General features: G+C 42.3%; 1 protein-coding gene across 1 annotated transcript in view; it reads left to right on the forward strand.

Annotated features, from left to right (window-relative positions):
• LOC119515379 (agouti signaling protein) overlaps positions 1-17,873 on the forward strand; it is a 33,546-nt gene extending 15,673 nt beyond the window's left edge. Inside the window, exons 2-4 of the mRNA XM_037811268.1 lie at positions 7,655-7,824; positions 15,348-15,409; positions 17,697-17,873. Of these exons, the coding sequence (XP_037667196.1) occupies positions 7,665-7,824; positions 15,348-15,409; positions 17,697-17,873 (399 nt within the window). The 5' untranslated portion in view covers positions 7,655-7,664. The remainder of the gene's footprint in view (positions 1-7,654; positions 7,825-15,347; positions 15,410-17,696) is intronic.
• Positions 17,874-22,245: the final 4,372 nt, after the last annotated feature.

A 22,245-nucleotide genomic window follows, 5' to 3' on the forward strand; every position in this document is an offset into this window, starting at 1 on the left:
AACATCTTCTTGACCAAAAGGGGGATGTGAAAGGAAATGAAATAAGCTTCAGTAGCAGAGAGATTCCAAAAGGAGCCGAGAGGTCACTCTGGTGGGCACTCTTACGCACAATTTAGACAACCCTTTTTAGGTTCTAAAGAATTGGGGTAGCTGGCGGTGGATACCTGAAACTATCAAACTACAACCCAGAATCCATGAATCTCGAAGACAATTGAATAAGAATGTAGCTTATGAGGGGTGACAATGGGACTGGGAAAGTCATAAGGACCACACTCCACTTTGTCTCGTTTATGGATGGATGAGTAGAAAAATAGGGGAAGGAAACAAACAACAAACAGACAAAGGTACCCAGTGTTCTTTTTTACTTCAATTGCTCTTTTTCGCTTTAATTATTATTCTTGTTATTTTTGTGTGTGTGGTAATGAAGGTGTCAAGGATTGATTTAGGTGATGAATGTACAACTATGTAATGGTACTGTGAACAATCAAATGTACTATTTGTTTTGTATGACTGCGTGGTATGTGAATATATCTCAATAAAATGAAGATAAAAAAATAGATTGGTGTGATGAAGGAAGAACTATATGATGGTAATGTGAACAATTGATTGTATACTTTGGATGATTGTATGGTGTGTGAATAAATCTTAAAAAAATACATACAAAAATAACATACATACAGAAACGTGTCAACTCTCAATATATAGCTCAACAAGCAGTTATATAGGTAGTTTCAAAAATTGTTATGGGTTACAGTTCCACAGTCTCAGTCCCTTCCCTATTATGTAATGCAAGATATATACAGAAAGGTGAAGACCTTCAAGGCACAATTCAACAAGCAGCTATAGAATAAATCCCAAAGAATGCTATAGGCTTTGGTTCAACCATGCCATTTACCTCCTTCTAGCCATTCCAACACCCCAGCATCCAAAAAATATATATATAATTATATAATGTTTCAGTATTCATAGACATGTGTTAAATCTTTTCTTGTTTGCTGCTACCCCCTCCTCTCACTTAATCTCTTTCTCCATCTTTAGGGGTGTCTAGGCAGTGACCACCCTAAATTGTTCATATTAAAGGGGGTGTTGAAAGTATGGGGAAGGGGGTTGCATCTGCTCGCTGATCTTAAAGAGGCTATTGCCTCTGGGTATCAGGACTTGTCTGGCATAGGAACACTCTGGTGGATTTAAGTTTCTGAAAGATAAACTTAGTGAGTGAATCTTTTATAGAATCTCAGGTAGGGAACTAGGTATTTGAGAACTACTTTTGGTAAGTAAGGGTATGGCATACTGTGGCCATTTGGGATGTCAAGCTGAAGCTTGCATAAGAGAAACCTCCAGGATAGCCTCTCAACTCTATTTGGGATCTCTTAGCCACTGTGATTTCAGCTGGTTACCTTTCTTTTTTTCCCCCTTTTGGTCAAGGAGGCATTTTCAATCCCTCACTGCCAGGGCCAGGTTCACTGCTGGGAGTCATGTCCCACGTCGCCAGAGCGATTCATTCCCTTGGTAGTCATGTCCCTTGTGTGAGGGTGTGTGTGGGGGGTGTTAATGAATTTATTTGCCAAGTTGGGCTTAGAGAGAGAAAGGCCACATCTGAGCCACAAAAGAGGTTCTCTGGAGGTGCCTCTTAGGCATAATTATAGAAGGGCTCAGCCTCCTATTTACACCCCTAAATTTCACAAGAAAAAAGCCTCAAGGGCTTGATTTATTGAGTAGTGGGTTCTTAACTTAATCTATATTCTATCCCAAGACAAATGGTCAGTTTCTTACATTATCTTCACTTTGTTGTACAATGTGAGAATATTTTTAAATACAGAATATTTCATGTGCCCTCCATGCAGATAGTCCATATTTATTATCATCCATATTTGCTTCAAGTATTTTTTGTTAAAAAAAGATTACAGAAAAAGATGAAGTTCCCCAGCTCCAATCCCCATAAATCTTCTATTTCTTATTATTCTCCTCCTTATTTGTCTTTCTTCTTTCCCCTTTCCTTTCCTGCCTGTTTTATTCTCCTTTCTTTAACTCTAAAGTCTAGTGAGCCTAACATTTTATATGCTGCTCTCCTAACTAGGTTTTTTTTCCTCCTATAAAAGACTAATTTAAATTGATATTTATTTCAGTATGGTTCTTGAATGATTTTTCGGGTACATAGGTGGTCCTCAAATGAAACAGGTCTCACCCCAATATAAAAGTTGTGATTATTAAGTAAGATGGCTCTTTTCCTTGAATGACTTTTAAATTGTCTCCAAAGGCACTTCTAGAGCTCTAAAGATATTTTAAGCAACTTGTAGCATTAGAATAAATTTATGGCCTCTCAAGGTTACAACTATGAGGAAGAATACTCAACTGGCTGTCTCAGTTCTGGTTATGTCAGCTAAAAATTTAAAATATTTTTAAATTATAAAATCCTATGATTTAAGTCACGTCTCATTTTTTACCAAAAACATTGCTATCCTTACCAGACTTGGCTACAATTACCTCTTCTATTTCCAGAAATCAGATATACTCTCAGAGGGCAAATAGTTGCCATCAAAATGAACTATCAGTAGACTGTGTTGCAGCCTCTCTGAAAAAGATGCTGCTCATTTGGGATCCCATGAAGGCCTAAGTAGAAATGAACTTAAAAATCTAAACCAAATCCTTTCTTATACAGAAATACATGCCCATAGAGAGAAAGTAACTTGTTGGTATTTGTACAGTGGGTTATTGGCAGTGCTCGATCTAGCACCCAGTCTCAGATGCTGGTCCATTCTTTGGGCACTGCTCCATTGAGGTGTCTGTCACCTGGAGCACTAGAGAACTACATGTGATGTCCAGAAGCAGTGTCACTATTATATAACTTACAGCTGAAACTCTGCTGAGTGCAATTTAATATTTCTCTCAATCCACAAACTTCTCCAGAGCCACCATGCCACTTCATCAGTATCATCTTCCTCAATCCTGTAACCAGGGCTGGCTTCATGAGCATTTGACCTGTGTAGTTGCACAGGGCCCTATGCTTAGAGGGTCACATTCTTGGTTTAATGCTCCCCTGAAATGATAGTGATTTTTGTACAGTAAGCCCCACATTTTTATTTTGCATGTGATAGCAATCAAAAGTGGGAAGTTCTCTGCCCAATGTGCTCAAACAACCAATTCCTGAGATGCTACTGTTTCAAAGAGAGACAGAGTTTATTACTAGGCACAAAGCAGGAGATCAGATGGCCTATTGTCCTAAAAATCTGTCTCTCCAAACTGCAGTAATTCTGATAGTTTTATAGTATCAAAAGATAGGCAAGCCTCCCCACTCCATGGGACCTGACTCCCAGGGGTGTAAATCTCCCTGGCAAAGCAGGTTATGACTCCCGGGATGAATCTAGACCCAGCATCTTGGGATTGAGAACATCTTCTTGACCAAAAGGGGGGATGCAAAATGAAACGAAATAAAGCTTCAGTGGCTGAGAGATTTCAAATGGAGTCGAGAAGTCACTCTGGTGGACATTCTTACGCACTATGTAGATTGCACTTTTTAGTTTTAATGTATTGGAATAGCTAGAACTAAATACCTGAAACTACCAAACTCCAACCCAGTAGCCTTGACTCTTGAAGATGATTGTGTAACAATGTAGCTTACAAGGGGTGACAGTATGATTGTGAAAGCCTTGTGGATCACACTCCCTTCATCCAGTGTATACATGGATGAGGAGAAAAATGGGGACAAAACCTAAATGAAAAGTGGGGTGGGATGGGGGGAATGATTTGGGTTTCTTTTTTTTATTTTTATTTTTTATTCTGATTCTGATTCTTTCTGGTGTAAGGAAAATGTTCAAAAATAGATTGGGTGATGAATACACAACTGTAAGATGGTACCGTGAACAGTTGATTGTACACCATGGATGATTGTATGGTATGTGAATATATCTCAATAAAACTGAATTAAAAAAAAAGATGGGCAGGTTTTGGGATAATGAGCACAATGGCTCTAGATGACGAGTTAGAGATGATCTAATTACTGAGCATGTACAGATTGATTACATGCTTAGTCATAGAACATATGTAAGAAAATGGTGGCCTTAATATGATGATGGGTGTGATTTTTTTAGTATTATAATGAGGTATAGGTCACTTATAGGTTAAAGTTTAAACTACTGTGCATGTTGGGCAGGCCAGTTTTGGTTAGATCCAGCTTCATCTAGCAAGATAGTTTTAGAATTGGGGTGCATTAATTCTGGGCTGACTCAAGGTCTTTCATTAATAAGCATTAGGGGCTGTCTTAAGTGATCATAAGACTCGAAAGTTAAAAAACAGGATAAAGGGGTAGAAGTGAGTGTCAGTCACAAGGTTTTTACAATCACAAGATAAAAGCTATATAGTTATACAATCATTATCAAAGATCAAGGTAGCTGGATTACAGTTCAGCAATTTCAGGTATTTCCCTCTGGCTATTCAAATACACTAGAAAGTAGAAATAAATATCTATGTAATGATTCAGTAATCATAATCATTTCTTAAATCCTAACTTTCTGTCACATATGGACTGCACAAATTAGGTAGCCTTCCTGTAACTTTGCATCCTGGGAGATGGGAAGGAGGAAGAAATTGTTATCCCCATTCTATCTGGAGGAAGGTAATGAAATGCCTAATGGAATCATCCCTTAGGAGAAGATCAGGAACTTGGCGTTTGTACCCCTGATTCTGGCCACTGTTTCACACACTGCTTCCCACAGAACCAGGGCTACACACACACACACACGCATCAGCAAGATTGCTGGGGCATATAAACCAATTGCATTTAACCGTGACTTTTCATGCCCTTTTTTCCAGAGCTTAGTGAGATTTAATTTAATCACAGTCCTGCATATGTAAATCCCCAATTCTTAGGGACAAACAATAAGCAGCCATTATAAAATCTTTCCTTATTTCTGCCCCAATGGAACAATGCTCAGGAGGATATTGTTCATAATCAGAAATTAAGGATTCATAGAATTTTAGAACAGAAGAATCCTTAGAGTCTTTCATTCATTAAACAAATCCTTATCGAGTTTCTGCTCTATGCCTCATATTCTGTACTGTAGTCATGTAGTCCTTTTCCCTCATTTTACAAATGAGGGGAAAGGGTCACATAGTCACTTAAATGACAGATGCATAGAAGTGATCTGACACCTCTTTCTGGATTCTTTATATCCACCATGCTGAAAAGAAACTCATCATAAGTGTTAAGCAATAACTTAAAGCAGATGATGAGTTTAAGAGGAGGAATTGTTATCATTGATGTCACAGATCAAAGGACAGTCTTCACCACAACAGGTGGAAGGACAAATTAGTCTTGAGAATCACACTGCACGTGTAGTCATTGCTGTCATCATTTTTATCCTGTATTAATAGCAGTGAGTGTGTCCCTTGTTGAGTAATAACAGCAATGAAAGTTTGCACAAGTTCATAATCCTTTACCTGAAATTACAAAATCCCAAAACTCTGAAAAATGAAAGATTTTTTTTCATTTGTAATTCATTTGGCAGAAACACATGTTCTGAATTTATCTGAATCAATTCATAGTCTTTATTTATCCTGCTTATTATGACTATTCACACTTTTTTTTTGCTGTAGAAGTGTCAATATTTTTATTATGGGGCACTCCCAGACCCCTCATATGTAGTTTAATATGGTGTAAAGACCACGTTGTTTTTCTAAAATCTACAAAATCTTGAGTTCTAAAAAGTTTCTGACCCCAAGGGTCATAATACAGCTAGATATTATGAACCTGTGTTACATTTTAGAAATCTGTATCTATGTATCTATCATCTATCTCCCCAGAATTGGAGTAAAGAATACTGGTTCCCAACTCTCTCCCCAAAGCTAAATAAGATTAATTCCACTGAGCCTCCATCCTTCCCAGATTCAGTCCAATTTTATAGTTCCACCAAGTCATTTAGGTTCAAGAAATTTTATTTTATGTTTCTCCTATAAAAGCTGTTTGTGCAACTAATAACTTTATTTATGTATTTTTAATTAAATCCTGGGATTCTCTGTGCATCCTGAGCTAGCCTATGGATGTTACCTTGTGAGATCTCCTTCCCTACTTGCTGTGACAGGGCTAATATTTATATTTCACCTTCTGACTGCTCTGATGGTGAAGTGATCCTCTTCCTTCATTGTTAGGTGTTCGGAGCAAGTGATGAACATGGCCACCCCATGGGTGTTCAGTCCCATGGATATTGTCACCTGCCTGATAGGTTGCAAGCTGTCCCACTATCCTTTGGATATGTGATATTGGATTAGACTGTTGATACAATCCCTTTGTCCTCTGTCTACCCCCATGAGGTCTACCTCTGTGTCTCAGTTAATCTTCCCAGAACTCCATTTACTCCTTTTCTAACTCTGATTTTCCACCCACCTTTTCACCTCTTTGTAGGAATTTCTAGCATGACTTTTGGCCAAAATTATGCTGTTTATGATAAGGAAAACCCAGAGAAATATAATAAGTACACATACTGTCTCCCAATCAATGACACGACTCTTGTGACTTGCTTTAATCAGAGCTTCTCCCCAACCCACTGCAACCATATATAGGGGATCCAAAGAGGTGGAGAGGAACAGAGGACGAATGTCAAAAGAAAGGGACTGTCTCCTTCCACTTGAGGAAACTTAGGAGGGTGGAGACTAGCTGTTTGAGTTCCCTCCTCCTGGAATGCAGCTGACATGCAGAAAATTTTGTTCCCAACCAAACTGAGGGCTGGAAGGAGCAGGCTAGACATTAGCCAAACTGCTGCAAGAGGAGTGCAGGGATGGTCAGGACCCATGGAAGCAGACTGTTTTTTCCCTCTTTTCTCCTGCAGTGCCTTATGGCTAGGGTGGAGGCAGGGCATCCTAGTTGTTGGGAACCTTGGAAAAGCAGCCTCAGTCTTTTTCCAGACTAGAGAGAACATGGACATGGTGGGTAGGGGTAGGTATCCTGTACTCAGAGAAGGTGAAGATGTGGCTGCAGCTCTAAACCATGATTGAGGCAACCCCAGGCATTCAGGGGAAGAAATCCACTTTGGAATCTATCTGCTTCCATCAAAAGCCAATCTATCAATAAATCCAGCTAGCCTATGTTCCCAGGTCTGTCTCTCCTCCTGACACAAACCATACCTGCCATTCATTCTCTTTATTCTCTCTGGGCATGGGAATATAGTGTATGAGATGACTTACTGGGACTGTCTGAAGGATCCTACCATCTCTCATCTTTCTCACTGAGTCTTATTAACTTATTAGCCTTATTCTCTGCACCTTAGTAACCTCTTCCACTCTGAGGTCCCTCTGAAGCCACTATTAGGGGCCTCTCACCATTTCTGCCCGGGTCTCCTGGGCCATTGACTTTAAAAAAGCCAAAATTGCTATCCATCTTCTTGATAGCAGAGACCAGTGTAGTGCATTCCTTTTCTCTTTTCTTCAGTCTTCCTCCCTTCTTTGTCTTTTTCTTTTCCTCTTCCCATCTCTCCTTTTCTCTCTTCTTCCTTCATTAATCCCCCTTCCCTGTCCTAAGCTTTGCTAGTCCTCTAATTCCACTGGGCACTTTTTGAATGGGGTCAGAGCTCTAGCTCAAAGAAACACAAAGAAAGCAGGAGAGCACCTCTTCTGGCCACCACCCTCAGCCCACCCACCTGACTACCTTCCCTGTTTCACGCAGGCCTCCCAGAATGGATGTCACCTGCCTGCTCCTGGCCACCCTGTTGGTCTGCCAGTGCTTCCTTGCTTCCTATAGCCACCTGGCACCCGAGGAGAAGCCCAAAGATGATAGAAGACTGAGGAGCAATTCCTCCATGAACCTGTTGGATTTCCCTTCTGTCTCTATTGTGGGTAAGTAGCCCAATGTGGGGCCCAGCTTCTGGGCTTTGGCCCACAAAAGGGGACTACAGGATGTCAAGCCTGCTCCCTAGTCTGATACCAGGACCCACTGCCATGGGGTCAGCTTCCTCTTGCTCATTCCATGAAATAATCCTAAGAGAATCACATATTCCTTGATTCATTTGGTTTTGGGAAGCCCTGCATACTACAGCCACCAATCTATAAGCAGATTAGAATGTTAGAGAAAGCCCAAAGTCAAGACACTTCATGAACTTGGTTTAACTTACCGTTTCTGAAACTTATTGAATCACAGAACCCCTATCAAACAGTAATAGACTTTAGGAAATACTGCAGAATATAACCAAATCTGGAATGAACCAGCCCTGTCATGCCAGGGTTGAGAATAACTGCTCAGGGTTGAAATTATTAGTGGCACTGGAGCCTGACATAGGAGACCTTCTGGTTTGACTTCACTTGGTAATAGTAGTAATAACATACATACTGTGTACTAGACACTATGCCTATTTATCTCATTTATTCTTCATTTAATCTTCAAACAATCCTGTGAGGTGACTACTGTTTGTAATTCATATTTCACAGTTGAGGAAATTGAGGCTTAGGAAAGTTAAGTGACTAACATAAAATCACAGTTCTTAAGTGGTGGAGCTGGAATTCAAATCCAGGTGTTTAACTATAGAACCTAAGCTCAAAACTAATATTCCTTACTGCCTTGCCTCTCACTAGGAAATGAAGATATTGTAGACATATTGTCGGAAATAAAGCAGTACCTGTAAGGGAATAAACGCTCTCTCGGTTCTGGAGGAGAAAAGAATTTATTTACAATCTTGCAAGATAGGGCGTCCAGCCAAACACATGGAAGACTGGCGCGCCAGAGGAAGAGAATGGCGATCTTTAAATTTCCTACTCCTAATTCGCAAGTCCCTCCCCTGTTTCCCCATTGACTGGGTACTACAGAGGTTACAGCCTATCCGAGAACACTAACTAATTCATCTTTTGAGATTTTAGTTTGTACAGCCAATCCCGGAGAGTTCATTTAGTTTAAAAAAAGTTTTTCTTTTTGCTGTGAGTTCCTGCCTCTGATTTTACTTCATATTTCTTTACATTCCAGTAACCATGGTTACTTTTCCATATAAGGGGCTGGCAGATTCTTCTCTTTATCACGGGGCTTGTTTAAACTGGTTTTGCCTCCATTTCCCTTATTCCATGCTGTCTCTATGTGAAAACATTTTAGATTCTCAAATTTGTTAAGGGCTTTTTCACATTTCTCATTATAGGGATTTTTCTTATTTTTGATTTGAGTGGTTTTGATGGGTTTTGATGGGATGATGTAGCACTCAGCTGTTATAAACATTTTGGCTGGAATGATAAGGAAAATTAAAATCTCGAACTAATTTTCCAACCATTTTGTAAATGGGTTGTTAATGCTAGAATTTTTTTGCTAGTTTCTGAAATAAGGCTGTTAAGCCTTGTAGGGCTTTGGTGATAGTTTTATTAGGTGCAGTATTATTGGGGATGAATGTGCAACAATTTCCCCTAACTATAGCACAGACGCCTCCTTTTTCAGCTAGCATCATGTCTAGGGCCATTCTGTTTTCCCATGCCATTCAGCTAGTGGCATTTAACTGTTTTGCTATTTCTTTAATGGCATTCCTGGTATAGTTGATAAATTTTAGCTGATGATCTACATTTTCATTGACGGCGACCCACCAGAATAAGGACGATTCAAATTCTGCAGCTACTTGATTTTTAGCTTTAAACTTATTAGGAACTTTCCGGGGGACCCCTATACTATCTACAAACAATTTTTTTATTGAAGGAACCGGGTACATTTTGTACATTTTTTTTTTTTTCTTTGCCTTGGGTTGGTACTTTCTTATTACTTTCAAATGCCAGGGTAAATGAGACAGCCAACTGAACCAGAGCACAGGTTCCTCCCCACCTTTCAGGTAGTGTTGGCCAGAGGATGCCCTTCCCACAGTACCACCAGAGGTCTGCTCGGGGTATAGTTAGGCTGGAGAAGTTGCCAGTACTATCCTTGCTCACATTCCACACCTGTGTACACAAAGCCATGGTACCAGGATCCTGGAGCCCTTCTTCCCATCTGGAGAGACAGGCAGAGTGGTTTCCGGGACCAAGGTGAGATGCTGGTATGGCTTTGACACTTCCCTTCTGGACTGGAAGGAAAAGGGAGGACAATGTACTACAACTTTCACCAGGAGTAGCATTTTGAAAGAGGAGTGTTATACATTTAAACTCCCTTTCATGCTTTTTCATCCCCAAGGGGAAGGGCATAATCTGAACAGTGGGTTGTTTGGTTGCACAAGCATAACAGTCACTTCTGTTTAGACTCTGGATGGTATATTTGACCCATTTTACCCAGGCATTTGTATTTCCATAACCTGTCTCTATTTCTATGGTTTGCTTTAAGTCTTTGGCCTTAAGTATTCTAATGACCTTGGGGTCAATTTGAACTGGAGAGTTAAATTCCAGCCAAGTTTCCCTTAATGGTTTTTCCTCCAACCTGGGTAAGACCCATCCCTCATACTGTGTGGTCCACCAAGCAGTGTTTCAAGAAAAACAGGGGTTAGGTGTCTCATAAGTTATACTCTCAAATGTTCGCCCCCCAACAATCTTGCTTTCTATTTGAACAGTCTGCTTACATAAATGCTTATATTCCTCCCTCAGTTGTTGCTGATGTTTTAGATTTTTACAGCTCATTACTTGACAACCATCAAATTGTACAGTTTGAGACTTTAAGCCTTTGACTACACTTGTAACCAGCTTAGCAGAACCTGTTACTCCTTGAATATAGAACATTATGATCAGTACAAGCAATTTCATTATTAAGCTATACACAGAGCACAATGCAAACACAGGGTTTAATTCAGCCTTTTCTCCCTCCTAGTATGTTCTTTCAACGGCTGCCTATTTAGAGTGATCCTTAGGGGATCTGAGGTGGGAGTCACTTTCCAGGATTTAGGTTGAGTTGCTGGATACTTATCGTTTGGTTCAGGCACCGGTCCCTTCACTCATGTGTAATGAGTCCAGCCTCTTTCTGCCATTCGGACTGCCGTTCGGACTGCCGTCTCAGTTGTCAGCAAGACCTGATAGGGTCCTTCCCAGATCGGTTGAAGTTTGGATTCTTTCCACGACTGGATCAGAATCCAGCTGCCAGGCTGATGTCGATGGGCAGCAAATTCAAAAGGCGGGGTCTGAGCCAATAGTCCACGGTGCCTGAGAGATGATAAAGTAGAAGACAAGGCCAGTATATAATTCTTAAGAAAAAGATCCTTTGTGTCTAGGGAGGGGAGCTCTCCAGTCCTCCTGGGGAAAGGCAAACCAAAAACCAAAGGCCTACACCTTGTAATTGCCTAAGTACTAAATTACACATGGCTTGCACCCCTCTAATGACTCCCCTAGTGTAAAACTACTAATACCTGCTTTAGGTACAGATACTCCTGAAGTTATGTGCACGAAGAGCAGCAAGAACTTACCAACATTTCGGGCTGGAACAATTAGACTAAAGGACAACAATAATTTACAATAACCTAAGATTAATGAACATAAAAAGGCTTACCACTCTTAAATGCCAACTTAAAATTCAGTTTTTAGTACACCTAGTTTAGTGATGCTTGAATATGCGTGATTCACATATATGCATACCCTGAACATACACACAAGTTTTACTGTTAGATGAGTAAAAACCCACTCTCCAGGGAGAGGAGGACAAGCCTTGGTGTGTAGTATTTGACAATATATGTGGTGTCTTTATTCCTATTAGACTCAATTTTAAGATAGCAACCTGGCATCACCAAATGGAGACCTGGGAAGAGATATGAACCATTTACTGTTCTAAGTTTGTTTAATTCAGCTTTAGTGAACCTTAAACCCTTTTATAGGAACATTTACTTGCACTTTGAGTATGGACCTTTTGCTTTTGCCCAAAATATATCAGAAAAATTATTCTGCTTTTTACAAGAATACACAGTCTCATATATCTGGAACACAGACACATATAACTTATATACACACTCATAAACATACGAAACAGACAAACATTCCCATTTACAAGCATGTATAGTCAATACACTACTGTTACACATACATAGAAAACTTTTACAGTTTTTCTCACTTTTTTTTTTCATTTTTCACACTATTGTGAAACTGCACACAATTGCCCAGCTTTAGAGTACACACAAACTAGTATACGCTATAAAGACACAAAGAAATAGCTTCAGTTTACTATAGATGAGTACACAGGAAATTTTTGCCAAGTTTTAAATTACACACTGACAAACTTTCACAGTTTGAAAGACTCCTACGTAATTATATTACATGCTTTTATTACATACAAATACAACTATCCCACATTCCTGTGTAAACATACAACTTAAACTCCCATTAGATTCATGAAGTTTTAACTCTCAGAATGCATCCAAATACAGTCCTAAAAAATGTGCATATAACTTCCTGTATACCCTGATACACACATTAAGGGACTTTAAATGTAGCTTCCACATGCCTTAGACTTAATTACACAGCACACTAAAATATGTAAATGTATTTATTAATACCTGTTTAGCCCCACATAAGCATATGAATAGAGAATCACACAAACCCCATGCTACAAATTCCTTTCCTCCTTTTTTTTTTTTAAACTGCTCCAATTACTTCTCTATCTCTCTTTTGTCTGTTTCCTCCCTCGCTTGTTGACTCTCTGAATATTTCCTCCAATGGCTTATTCAGCCATTCATCGATTTTTGGATCTTCTCTGAATATTAGGCTAAAATTCCTTTATATAGCTGACCTTTTAAAGTCTGAGTTATTAACAGAATGACATTGTATTCTTGGGGCTTGAGGGAGTGGGAGTCCAACCCTTTTTAGAGGCTTTTGTGGCAGCCCTTTTCTTTTCAAAGTCTGGGGTGATGGGGGAGATTACCTTTTTGGCCCCACCCTTCTTAAACATCGGGGTGCCACCCAGACTCTGCCTCTTCGGGGTAAAGGCTCTACCTTCTCTGAACAGTGGGGTGGCGGCCAGGCTTTTCCCATTCCCCTGGGAATGTGCTCCACCCTCTGGGTCCTGAGGCGGCAAAACTTTTCTAGAGCATTGAGGCGGAAGGCCCACCCTCAACCCCCAGGGCAAACTCACCCTTTTCATGCATGTGGGCCACTCCACTCTCCCAGCCTGAGACCACTTGACTTCAGACCTCAACTTTCATCGTTCTTTGGGGATATGGGTACAGCCAATTTTATTTTAGGTGGATGCAGTCTCTCTCTTTCTCTCATAGCCGCCCTCTTTCCCATTTCCCTTTCTTCTCCCAAGAAAGGGATATTTACATAAACCAGAGTTTAAGAATCAAGTTAATTGTTATTCAGCTAGCCTTGCTAGGCTTTTTATTAATGATTCTTACCTTCCTTTCTTTAAGAGCCTTTAGAAACGGAAACTTTTGGAAATCTCTCCATTTTTTTTTTTTTTTTCCTTAACTTTTGGTGGGTTGTAATTACTGGAGCAGTCAGCATTAACTGGCTCTCCAATTGCCTGGGGGCATAGACTGCTTCCACCAAAACCTCAGGCTTTAATGGTTCCCGCCCCAGTGGGGGAGGGGAAACCATAAGGTGGGGGAATGCTTATCCCAGGTTTTAGTTTCTTTTTTTTCCCTGCAGCCAGCACATGGCACAGTTCAATTCTGCCTTGGAAAAAGGTTTATTTTTATTAACATGACACACGAGGTCAGCACAAAGCCAACTCTTATCTGCCTTATATTTTGGCCAGAATATATTTGGCAGCAAAATGCCATTTTTTTTTTTTTTTTTTGTCTAAACATAACAATAATATTTGATCATTTTCTTTTACCCTTTCCCTTGGTCCAATTACTTTTAGCTCAATGTTTTAACATGTTTCCCAATGAATTATTTAGAGGAATGTTCCCCGGGGACCCTAAAGGTACCCCCTTCCCTTTATTCCCGGCCGGCTGACTGCCTCTATTCCCCATTCTGAGTCTTGCCTGAGCATCTTTCCCTTAGGATCAGCTCTAGGCTCATCAGAATGTCCCCATTCTGAGTCTTGTTTGGGCATCTTTCCCTCAGGATCAGCCCCAGACTCTCAGAATGCTTTAACCACCAAGGTAATATAATATTTCTTTCCTTACCTTGGTCCGTGCACGGAGTTGCCTGGTTAACCAGAGGCAGGCCTTTTCATTTCCCCCTTTTCTCATCCACAACCGGCAGATCCAAGCATCTGGTCTCGAGCCCTTTAGCTGCCGGAGATGGGCCCCCAATGGTGGAGTCCGAGACCGCTCAATCAGCGGGGCGCGCCTTCCCTTTGTCCACCTCGGGGGTCCCCCTCCGAAGCTTCGGATCCCGGACGAGCCCCCAAGTTGTCGGAAATAAAGCGGTACCTGTAAGGGAATAAACGCTCTCTCGGTTCTGGAGGAGAAAAGAATTTATTTACAATCTTGCAAGATAGGGTGTCCAGCCAAACACATGGAAGACTGGCGCGCCAGAGGAAGAGAATGGCGATCTTTAAATTTCCTACTCCTAATTCGCAAGTCCCTCCCCTGTTTCCCCATTGACTGGGTACTACAGAGGTTACAGCCTATCCGAGAACACTAACTAATTCATCTTTTGAGATTTTAGTTTGTACAGCCAATCCCAGAGAGTTCATTTAGTTTAAAAAAAGTTTTTCTTTTTGCTGTGAGTTCCTGCCTCTGATTTTACTTCATATTTCTTTACATTCCAGTAACCATGGTTACTTTTCCATATAAGGGGCTGGCAGATTCTTCTCTTTATCACGGGGCTTGTTTAAACTGGTTTTGCCTCCATTTCCCTTATTCCATGCTGTCTCTATGTGAAAACTAAACTTATCCCTTTCTTACACATATCAGCGAAGCTAGGGCAGGAAGAGGGGGATATCAACCTTCATTGACCACCTTTGATGTGCCAGACTTTTCACCTTGTAAACACACTCCTGTGGAGGTTGCAGATGAGAAAATTGAATCTCGAGGTTAAGGCCAACAACCCAAGGCTGTTATACGTCAGATTCAAATCAGGTCTGCCTGCCTCCAAAGCACTTGAAAGGGAAAGTAGGAGTACAGGAAACTTGGTTCCACTGATGCACTAAACACCAAATCCATTTTCAGGGTATCATAATGCTCTTTCCCATGCCAGATGGAGTCTGAAGAATGGGCTTCTAGGTTGACTTTCAATGACCAGGGCCAACTAGCTCAAAGGAACAGGCCCCTCCTAGATGCCACAGGAAGATCCCAGGGCCTCCTTGGACTTCTCATTTGCCTTGTCTCAGGGGCCACTTGCTCTCAGACCTCTGGCTCCAGGTCAGCAGCCAGGCTGCCAAGAACCTGCTGTCCTGAGTCCCAAGATGCGATACGTCCAGCCAACTGCACTGCCCCCATCCCTCCCATCTCAGACTCCCCAGAACCCCTTCTCTGCCCCTGACTGTGCCACAGCTAAGGACCCCTAGAAACATCTGGCTTTGCTCCTTCTGTCTCTTTTTGAAGCGCTGAACAAGAAATCCAAACAGATCAGCAGAAAAGAAGCTGAAAAGAAGAGATCTTCCAAGGTAGGCCTAGGAGTTTTCATTGTGGGAGTGAGACAGGACTTAAAAGGGGAGGACTCCCAAGCTTTCACTGGTAACTAAACGAAAGATTTTCTGGGCCTATGTTAACAAAAAAAAGCAGGCTTCCTGTTCTAGAGTCCTCAGCCAGACCTCCACAGAAGCCGAGAGGCTGAGTCTTACTGAACAAAATAGCTTAAGCTGCTAAAAAAAAAATCTTCCTATACTAACTCCCTGCCTGAAATTTCACCATTATTCGTTCTTTTGGATTAACGCAATGTTTCCCGAACCTCAGTCATTTCAAAACCACTTTCACAACTTTTGCCGTACCTGAGTTTCACCTATTTATTGAATATTTTTATTTAAAATTAAAACTTTAAAGATTATATCACTATGATAAATAGAAAACCAGTATCACTTGCCATGAATAGAAGGTAACCATAAAACTAACTAAAATGAAAACTAAATAAAATTAAAACACTGTTAGTGAATTCTAGTTGGATGGTGTTGCCTGCTAAAGGCTCTAAATCTGAAGTCTGTTCTGTGTTAAAAGGCAGATTAGCAAGTGTTGGAGAGGCATTAGCAACATACTCGCACCAAACTGAGCCTTTCAAATTGAAAGATTGAAAAATGAATGCTCTCTCACTATGTGGTTCAGGGTCATTCAGTATTCATGCACTACCTAAAATCATACTGCCATGGCACATGTTCCCACAATTTGGGAAATACTGGATTAAGGCATTGTTGAAACGTACACATTATTCATTAGTGTGCCTCAGTTTACCAGATCAGCTGTAACGAGAGCAGGAAGCACTAGACTAGGTATTAGGAGGTAGGATCTGGCACTGTGAGATGGTGAGAAAGTCCCTGCTCCTCTCTGGGCCTGCTGCTCTAGCTGTACAGTAAACAAGCAGATCTGATGATTGACAAATAAGAATATATAATTGGCAGGTACATATTTACATGCTGGGCTCTGGGAATATAGCAGTGAACAAGAGGGATATATCCCTCTTCTTGTGGAATTTACGTCCTTGTGGGGAAAACAGGTGAACAAGTAAACCAATAAATATGTCAGATAAATTCAGACAGAATTAAAGCATGGTGAGGAGAGAGTGAGCAAAGGGAAGAGTGGTCAGGGGAAGGCCTCTCCAAGGAAGCAGCACAGAGGACTGGAAAACTCAGAAGAATCCAGAGCAGCAATGTCCAATAAAAATACAATGTGAACAGCAAGTGTAATTTAAAAATTTTGTAGTAGCCACATTTTGAAAAGTAAAAAGAAACAGGTGCAATTAATTTTAATAATATATTTTATTTAACTCATTACATGGAAATCATTCTCATTTCAACATAAATCAATATACAAAATGTACTGAGATATTGTACATTTTCATTACTAAGTCTTTGAATTCTGGCAGGTATTTTACACTTACAGCACATCAATTCTGACACTAAATTTTCAACAAAGTATAATACAGTCCTACCAAAACAATAAAGTTGTGTTTAACAGAAAAATAAATATTTTACACAGCTTGAGGTTTAAGTTTTTAAATTAAAATTAAAACTAAAATAAAATTTGAAAATTCAGTTTCTCGGTTGCACTACACATTTTAAGTACTCAGTAGTCACATATGGCTAGGGACTACCTGTTTCGGTCAGCGCAAAGAATGTCCCCAGAAGGAGTAGCAGGCTCAGAGGTCCTGCGGCAGGAACTCATTTGCTGGGTTCAGTGCACAGAAAAGCCAATGGGGCAGTGTGGTAAAGACAGGGGGCCAAAGTAAAGTTCATGTTTTATTCGGAGGGCGAAAAGAAACCACGGGGTTTGGGGGCCTTTGAGCAGAGGTGGGTGCAATCACAGGTCTTCGAAGAGGTCCCGTTGATGCTTTAGAGGAAGAACTAACTGTACCGGGGCCAATGCGGTAGACGGGAGATGGTGATCTGCCCCAGGGTAGTGGCGGGGTAGAAGTGAGTTGGTCTCCGGATCTACTTTGAAGGCAAAGTCGACAGGAATTGCGGTAGAGTAGTTAACGGCTGTAAAATTGAATGGGGCCCCCTAAGGGGAGAAGAGGGCGAGGCAGGAGCCTAAGTTTTGATGGGGATGGAAGCAGCGGGGACATGATTGGGGGAGCGGACAGTAACCTGCTGGGTGCCCTGAGGGCATGAGTCGAGAGGGCGCTGGCAGCTAGGTGGGAGTGTCCGGCCCGGGTTCTCCGTAGACCGAGGAGCTCCCAGGCAGAGGTGGGGACGGGTGGAAGGCGAGTGGCCGGCTCGGGCAGCCCCGGCGTTTCCCCCGCAGAAAAAGGCTTCGGTGAAGAAGGCAGCGCGGCCCCGATCCCCGCCGCCAGCCCCCTGCGTGGCCACCCGCTACAGCTGCAGGCCGCCGGCGCCCACCTGCTGCGACCCCTGCGCCTCCTGCCAGTGCCGCTTCTTCCGCAGCGTCTGCTCCTGCCGCGTGCTCAACCCCAACTGCTGAGTGCGCCCCGCCTGCTGGCCGCCGGCGGGGAGAGGCGGGCGGGGCTCCCTGGGGACTGGGGGTGCTTCTAGGGTAGGTGTGGCTTCCTAGGCCTGGGCAAGGGCGTCCTACTGGGGTTGGGGCGGAGCTTTCGGGAGGAGGGAGTTCAAGGAGAGGGCTTGGGCTAAAATCTAAATACATGTAGACTGCTCTAAGATCTCTGATTGTTTCTTTAAAGATCTCTTTCCCTTCGCGGAGTCCCTTTCACGGAGTGAAACCTACAGTGGCTGCGCTCGCGGTAATCGCTTCTCCGCATCCAGCCGCCCGGGACTCTGCTACCTCCTATTTTTAAAGCTGAGAACACCCCAGGTTGCCTCCAAAACCAGAGAATGCAGGCCAGCTGGGCAAAAAGGGGCCGTGAAGGAACCTTTCAGTCTTTCACTTTCATCCCCCTCCTAAAAGGCCCTGCCCCCGTTAAAAAAAAAAAGAAAGAAAAGAAAAGAAACATTCCAGCTCCATACGCACTCTCACTGGGCTGTCTGTTCTCGAGGGTCTGCACTGTGAGGATAAAGATTGAGGTGGCAGGTTAGAAGGGACGTTGCCGTGGGTCCCTACAGCCAGAAGGGTCTGGGCCCGGAAGCCTAGTGCCTTAGGACTCTCCCAAACAAAAGTGCCACTTTTGCTCACTCCTCTCTCCCCCAGAGGTTCACAGAGGTGCTGAGGCCTGGGAGGAATTTCTCCCCTCCAGGCTATATGAACACTGGCCATTGGCCCCCAGGTTTTTAAAAAACTCTGATAGCCTAGAGGTTGGGCTCTCACATAGGAAGCAAGAATTCAGGGGTCCTTCCTCACCCCCAGCCCAGCTATGTAGGTCAGTAGAAGCAGTGGGCCTGGGCTTGGTGTGAGTCGGCACCAGCCTTTGTACTGGATTATGACAATGCTGTCACCAAAATGTTCCAAGATGTTGCCTGACGTTCCATCATTAGAGACGCTCTGAATCTGTGAGAAGCTGAGGGCTGCATTATATCTTTGGAAGGACTTTGGGAGGGGGAGCACCTGAAAAACTGCCTTGTGGGGTGAAAGGAAGAGCTGGGAGCAGGGTCTGTGAGGAAGGGCCAGACTAGGAGGTCACAAAGAAACACCCAGTGCCTTGAGGGGAAGGGCTCTAAACAACCTCAGCTACTTCCACCACTTGGCTGGAGGCATCTCTGCCAGTAGGGAGAAAAGTGAAGATGCCACCTGTCAGTACACTCCAGCAGCTGGAGCTTTTCCCTGAGGAATCACATCCAAGCAAGAGGGAGGAAACTGCAAACAAAGGTGGTACCAGAAAAGGTTCCAGAGAGAGACTACAAGACAGAAAAATGTGGAGCAGTTACCTCAACCCTGATAACCACCATGTATCTCTGTTTCTTGAGGGTGAGGACAGTGGGGCTCAAGGGCCAGCACAAGTGAGGCCACCTCCCCTGACTCACTTGCCCACTTGGCAACCTTTGCTGTTTTAAATCCCTTTCAACTCCTTCCTTTCCAAGCACATTTTCCCAAATGGAGACCCAGCTTGTACCTGCAGTAACAGCCAGTATGGAGTCAAGGAGGCAAGTACCAGACCCCAGACTGGATAGAGTAGGAACCACCAGGTCAGAGTACAAGAAGAGAAGATGGCTAGGCTGTCAACACAATTCTGCACACTAGGCAAGTCCCTATGTCTCTCTGGGCTTCCATTTACTTGTCTATAAAATGAGAAATAATTTTCTCACAAGAAAAACACATACACACATAGAGAAAGAGAAAAACTGCCAGTTGCTTGTTTTGTTTTCTGCCATTTAGGCTGCAAGCCCAGAGGCCACGAAGCTTTTGTTCCTTGTACCACAACTGTTGCTGAGTAAATGTCATTAATAAAGAGAATATTGGGAACATATTGCAGCCACTGCTCCTGTGTTTTCCAGATACTGCTCACCAAACAAGCATCATTTGGCCCCTAAGGGTGAGGCTAGGGATGCTTTGTTAGTGACAAAGCTACTTGGTTGCTGGGTCCAGATAATCACATGGAAGAGAAACCCATTCATTCATTCATTCATTCATTCCACAAATGTGTTTTGAGGATCTACTATGTGCCAGACATTGTGCTGGGTGCTATGGTGAACAAGTCCAACATGGCTTCCCTCCTGATGGAGCTTATGATCCAGTGGGCCATGACCTTGGACCTTGTCAGAGGCTAGAACCATTGTTAGCATATGTGGTCTACTCCCTTGGACTCTCAGTTCTTGCTTGTGTTGACTCAAATCTTTGGTTAGGTATTTACCTGCCCAAGATTCCCTTCAGTTTCTGATCCTGAAATTCCTCTGCCTTTTCCTTCACAAATTCCAGGATGCTTAGAGCATGGTTCTGGGCCTCTGCAAAATTCTGCCTGGGTGACCAGAATTGAAATCCACATTTGTGGCTCAAAGTTATGGTTCCAGGATTACAAAGGTCTGGAATTCCCCACCTCCACCACCATTATTCATTCTCTATTTGTCTTTTTGTCACACGGGGAAGGGGTGAACTTTGTCTTAGAAAGATTTGTAGAATGAATCTTTTTATACCACAACCAGTAAACTTTTTCATATGTGAAATAAGAAATAAGCAGGCAAATCTCCCTACCTCTCACCGTGGTTATTGATTCAGGATCATTTCTTTAAATAGGGCATGGTCTTAAATGTTTGCCCTAATCAGAATTTTGTGGTTGTAAGCAAAAGAAACAACTCTGGCTAGTCAGAAAAAAAAAAAAAGTGTGTGTGTGGTGTGTGTGTGTGTGTGTGGCAGGGGAGTCCTACCAGAGAGGTCTGGAGACCTCACAGAATCAAATGAGAGGTTACACAAGAGATATTAGAAAGGACAGGACCCTGCAAGGCACTAGAGCAGCCAGGTCAAAGAAGCTAATCATTTCAGTATGAGGCCATGGGGCTAAGTCAGCTCCAAACTCCTCAGTCCCTGCATTAGGCCATTCAAAATTCCCAGAGAATTTAAATGACCTGACTTGGTGCCTAGGAAACGGCGGGGCATCTTGATTGGCATTCCCACAAAGTCTGTTGGTAAAGTGGGAGGGGTAATTCTCTAAGAGAACTACTAGAAGCTATTACCAGAACAAGGGATACAGTTGCTGAATAGGGCCAAAATCCACAGCCAGTCACTATGAGTAGGCTGGACGCTGGATTTACTCTGAGGGTCCTTCCAGCACTTGAAATTCTGCAACATAATCTGAGTCAGTGGCTTTTAAACCTCTTCCTCAGTTGAAATTTTTTTTTTTTTTTTTTTGCTATTCAGTGATTTTTATTTGAAATCGTTATACATTCACATGCATTTGAAAGAAATAATATACATTTATCCAGTTTTCCTCAACGGTAACATTTTTTTTTTAATCTTCATTTTATTGAGATATATTCACATACCACGCAGTCATACAAAACAAATCGTACATTCGATTGTTCACAGTACCATTACATAGTTGTACATTCATCACCTAAATCAATCCCTGACACCTTCATTAGCACACACACAAAAATAACAAGAATAATAATTAAAGTGAAAAAGAGCAATTGAAGTAAAAAAGAACACTGGGTACCTTTGTCTGTTTGTTTGTTTGTTTCCTTCCCCTATTTTTCTACTCATCCATCCATAAACTAGACAAAGTGGAGTGTGGTCCTTATGGCTTTCCCAATCCCATTGTCACCCCTCATAAACTACATTTTTATACAATTGTCTTCGAGATTCATGGGTTCTGGGTTGTAGTTTGATAGTTTCAGGTATCCACCACCAATTACCCCAATTCTTTAGAACCTAAAAACGGTTGTATAAATTGTGCGTAAGAGTGCCCACCAGAGTGACCTCTCGACTCCTTTTGGAATCTCTCAGCCACTGAAGCTTATTTCATTTCCTTTCACATCCCCCTTTTGGACAAGAAGATATTCTCCGTCCCACGATGCCAGGTCTACATTCCTCCCCGGGAGTCATATTCCACGTTGCCAAGGAGATTCACTCCCCTGGGTGTCTGATCCCACGTAGTGGGGAGGGCAGTGATTTCACCTTTCAAGTTGGCTTAGCTAGAGAGAGAGGGCCACATCTGAGCAACAAAGAGGCATTCGGGAGGAGGCTCTTAGGCACAGTTATAGGGAGGCCTAGCCTCTCCTTTGCAGCAACCGTCTTCCCAAGGGTAAAACCTTTGGTAGAGGGCTCAACCCATCAAACCACCAGTCCCCTGTGTCTGTGGTCATGTTAGCAACCATTGAGGTGGGGTAGGCCAATACCCCTGCATTCTCCACCAGCTCCTCAAGGGGGCACTACATATTTTTTTCCTTGTTTTATTTTTTTTTAATCAACTGTATGAAAAAAAAAATAAACAAAACATACAATAAAAGAA

Source organism: Choloepus didactylus, chromosome 19 (genome assembly GCF_015220235.1).
Source record: "Choloepus didactylus isolate mChoDid1 chromosome 19, mChoDid1.pri, whole genome shotgun sequence".
Classification (NCBI taxonomy): Eukaryota; Metazoa; Chordata; class Mammalia; order Pilosa; family Megalonychidae; genus Choloepus; species Choloepus didactylus.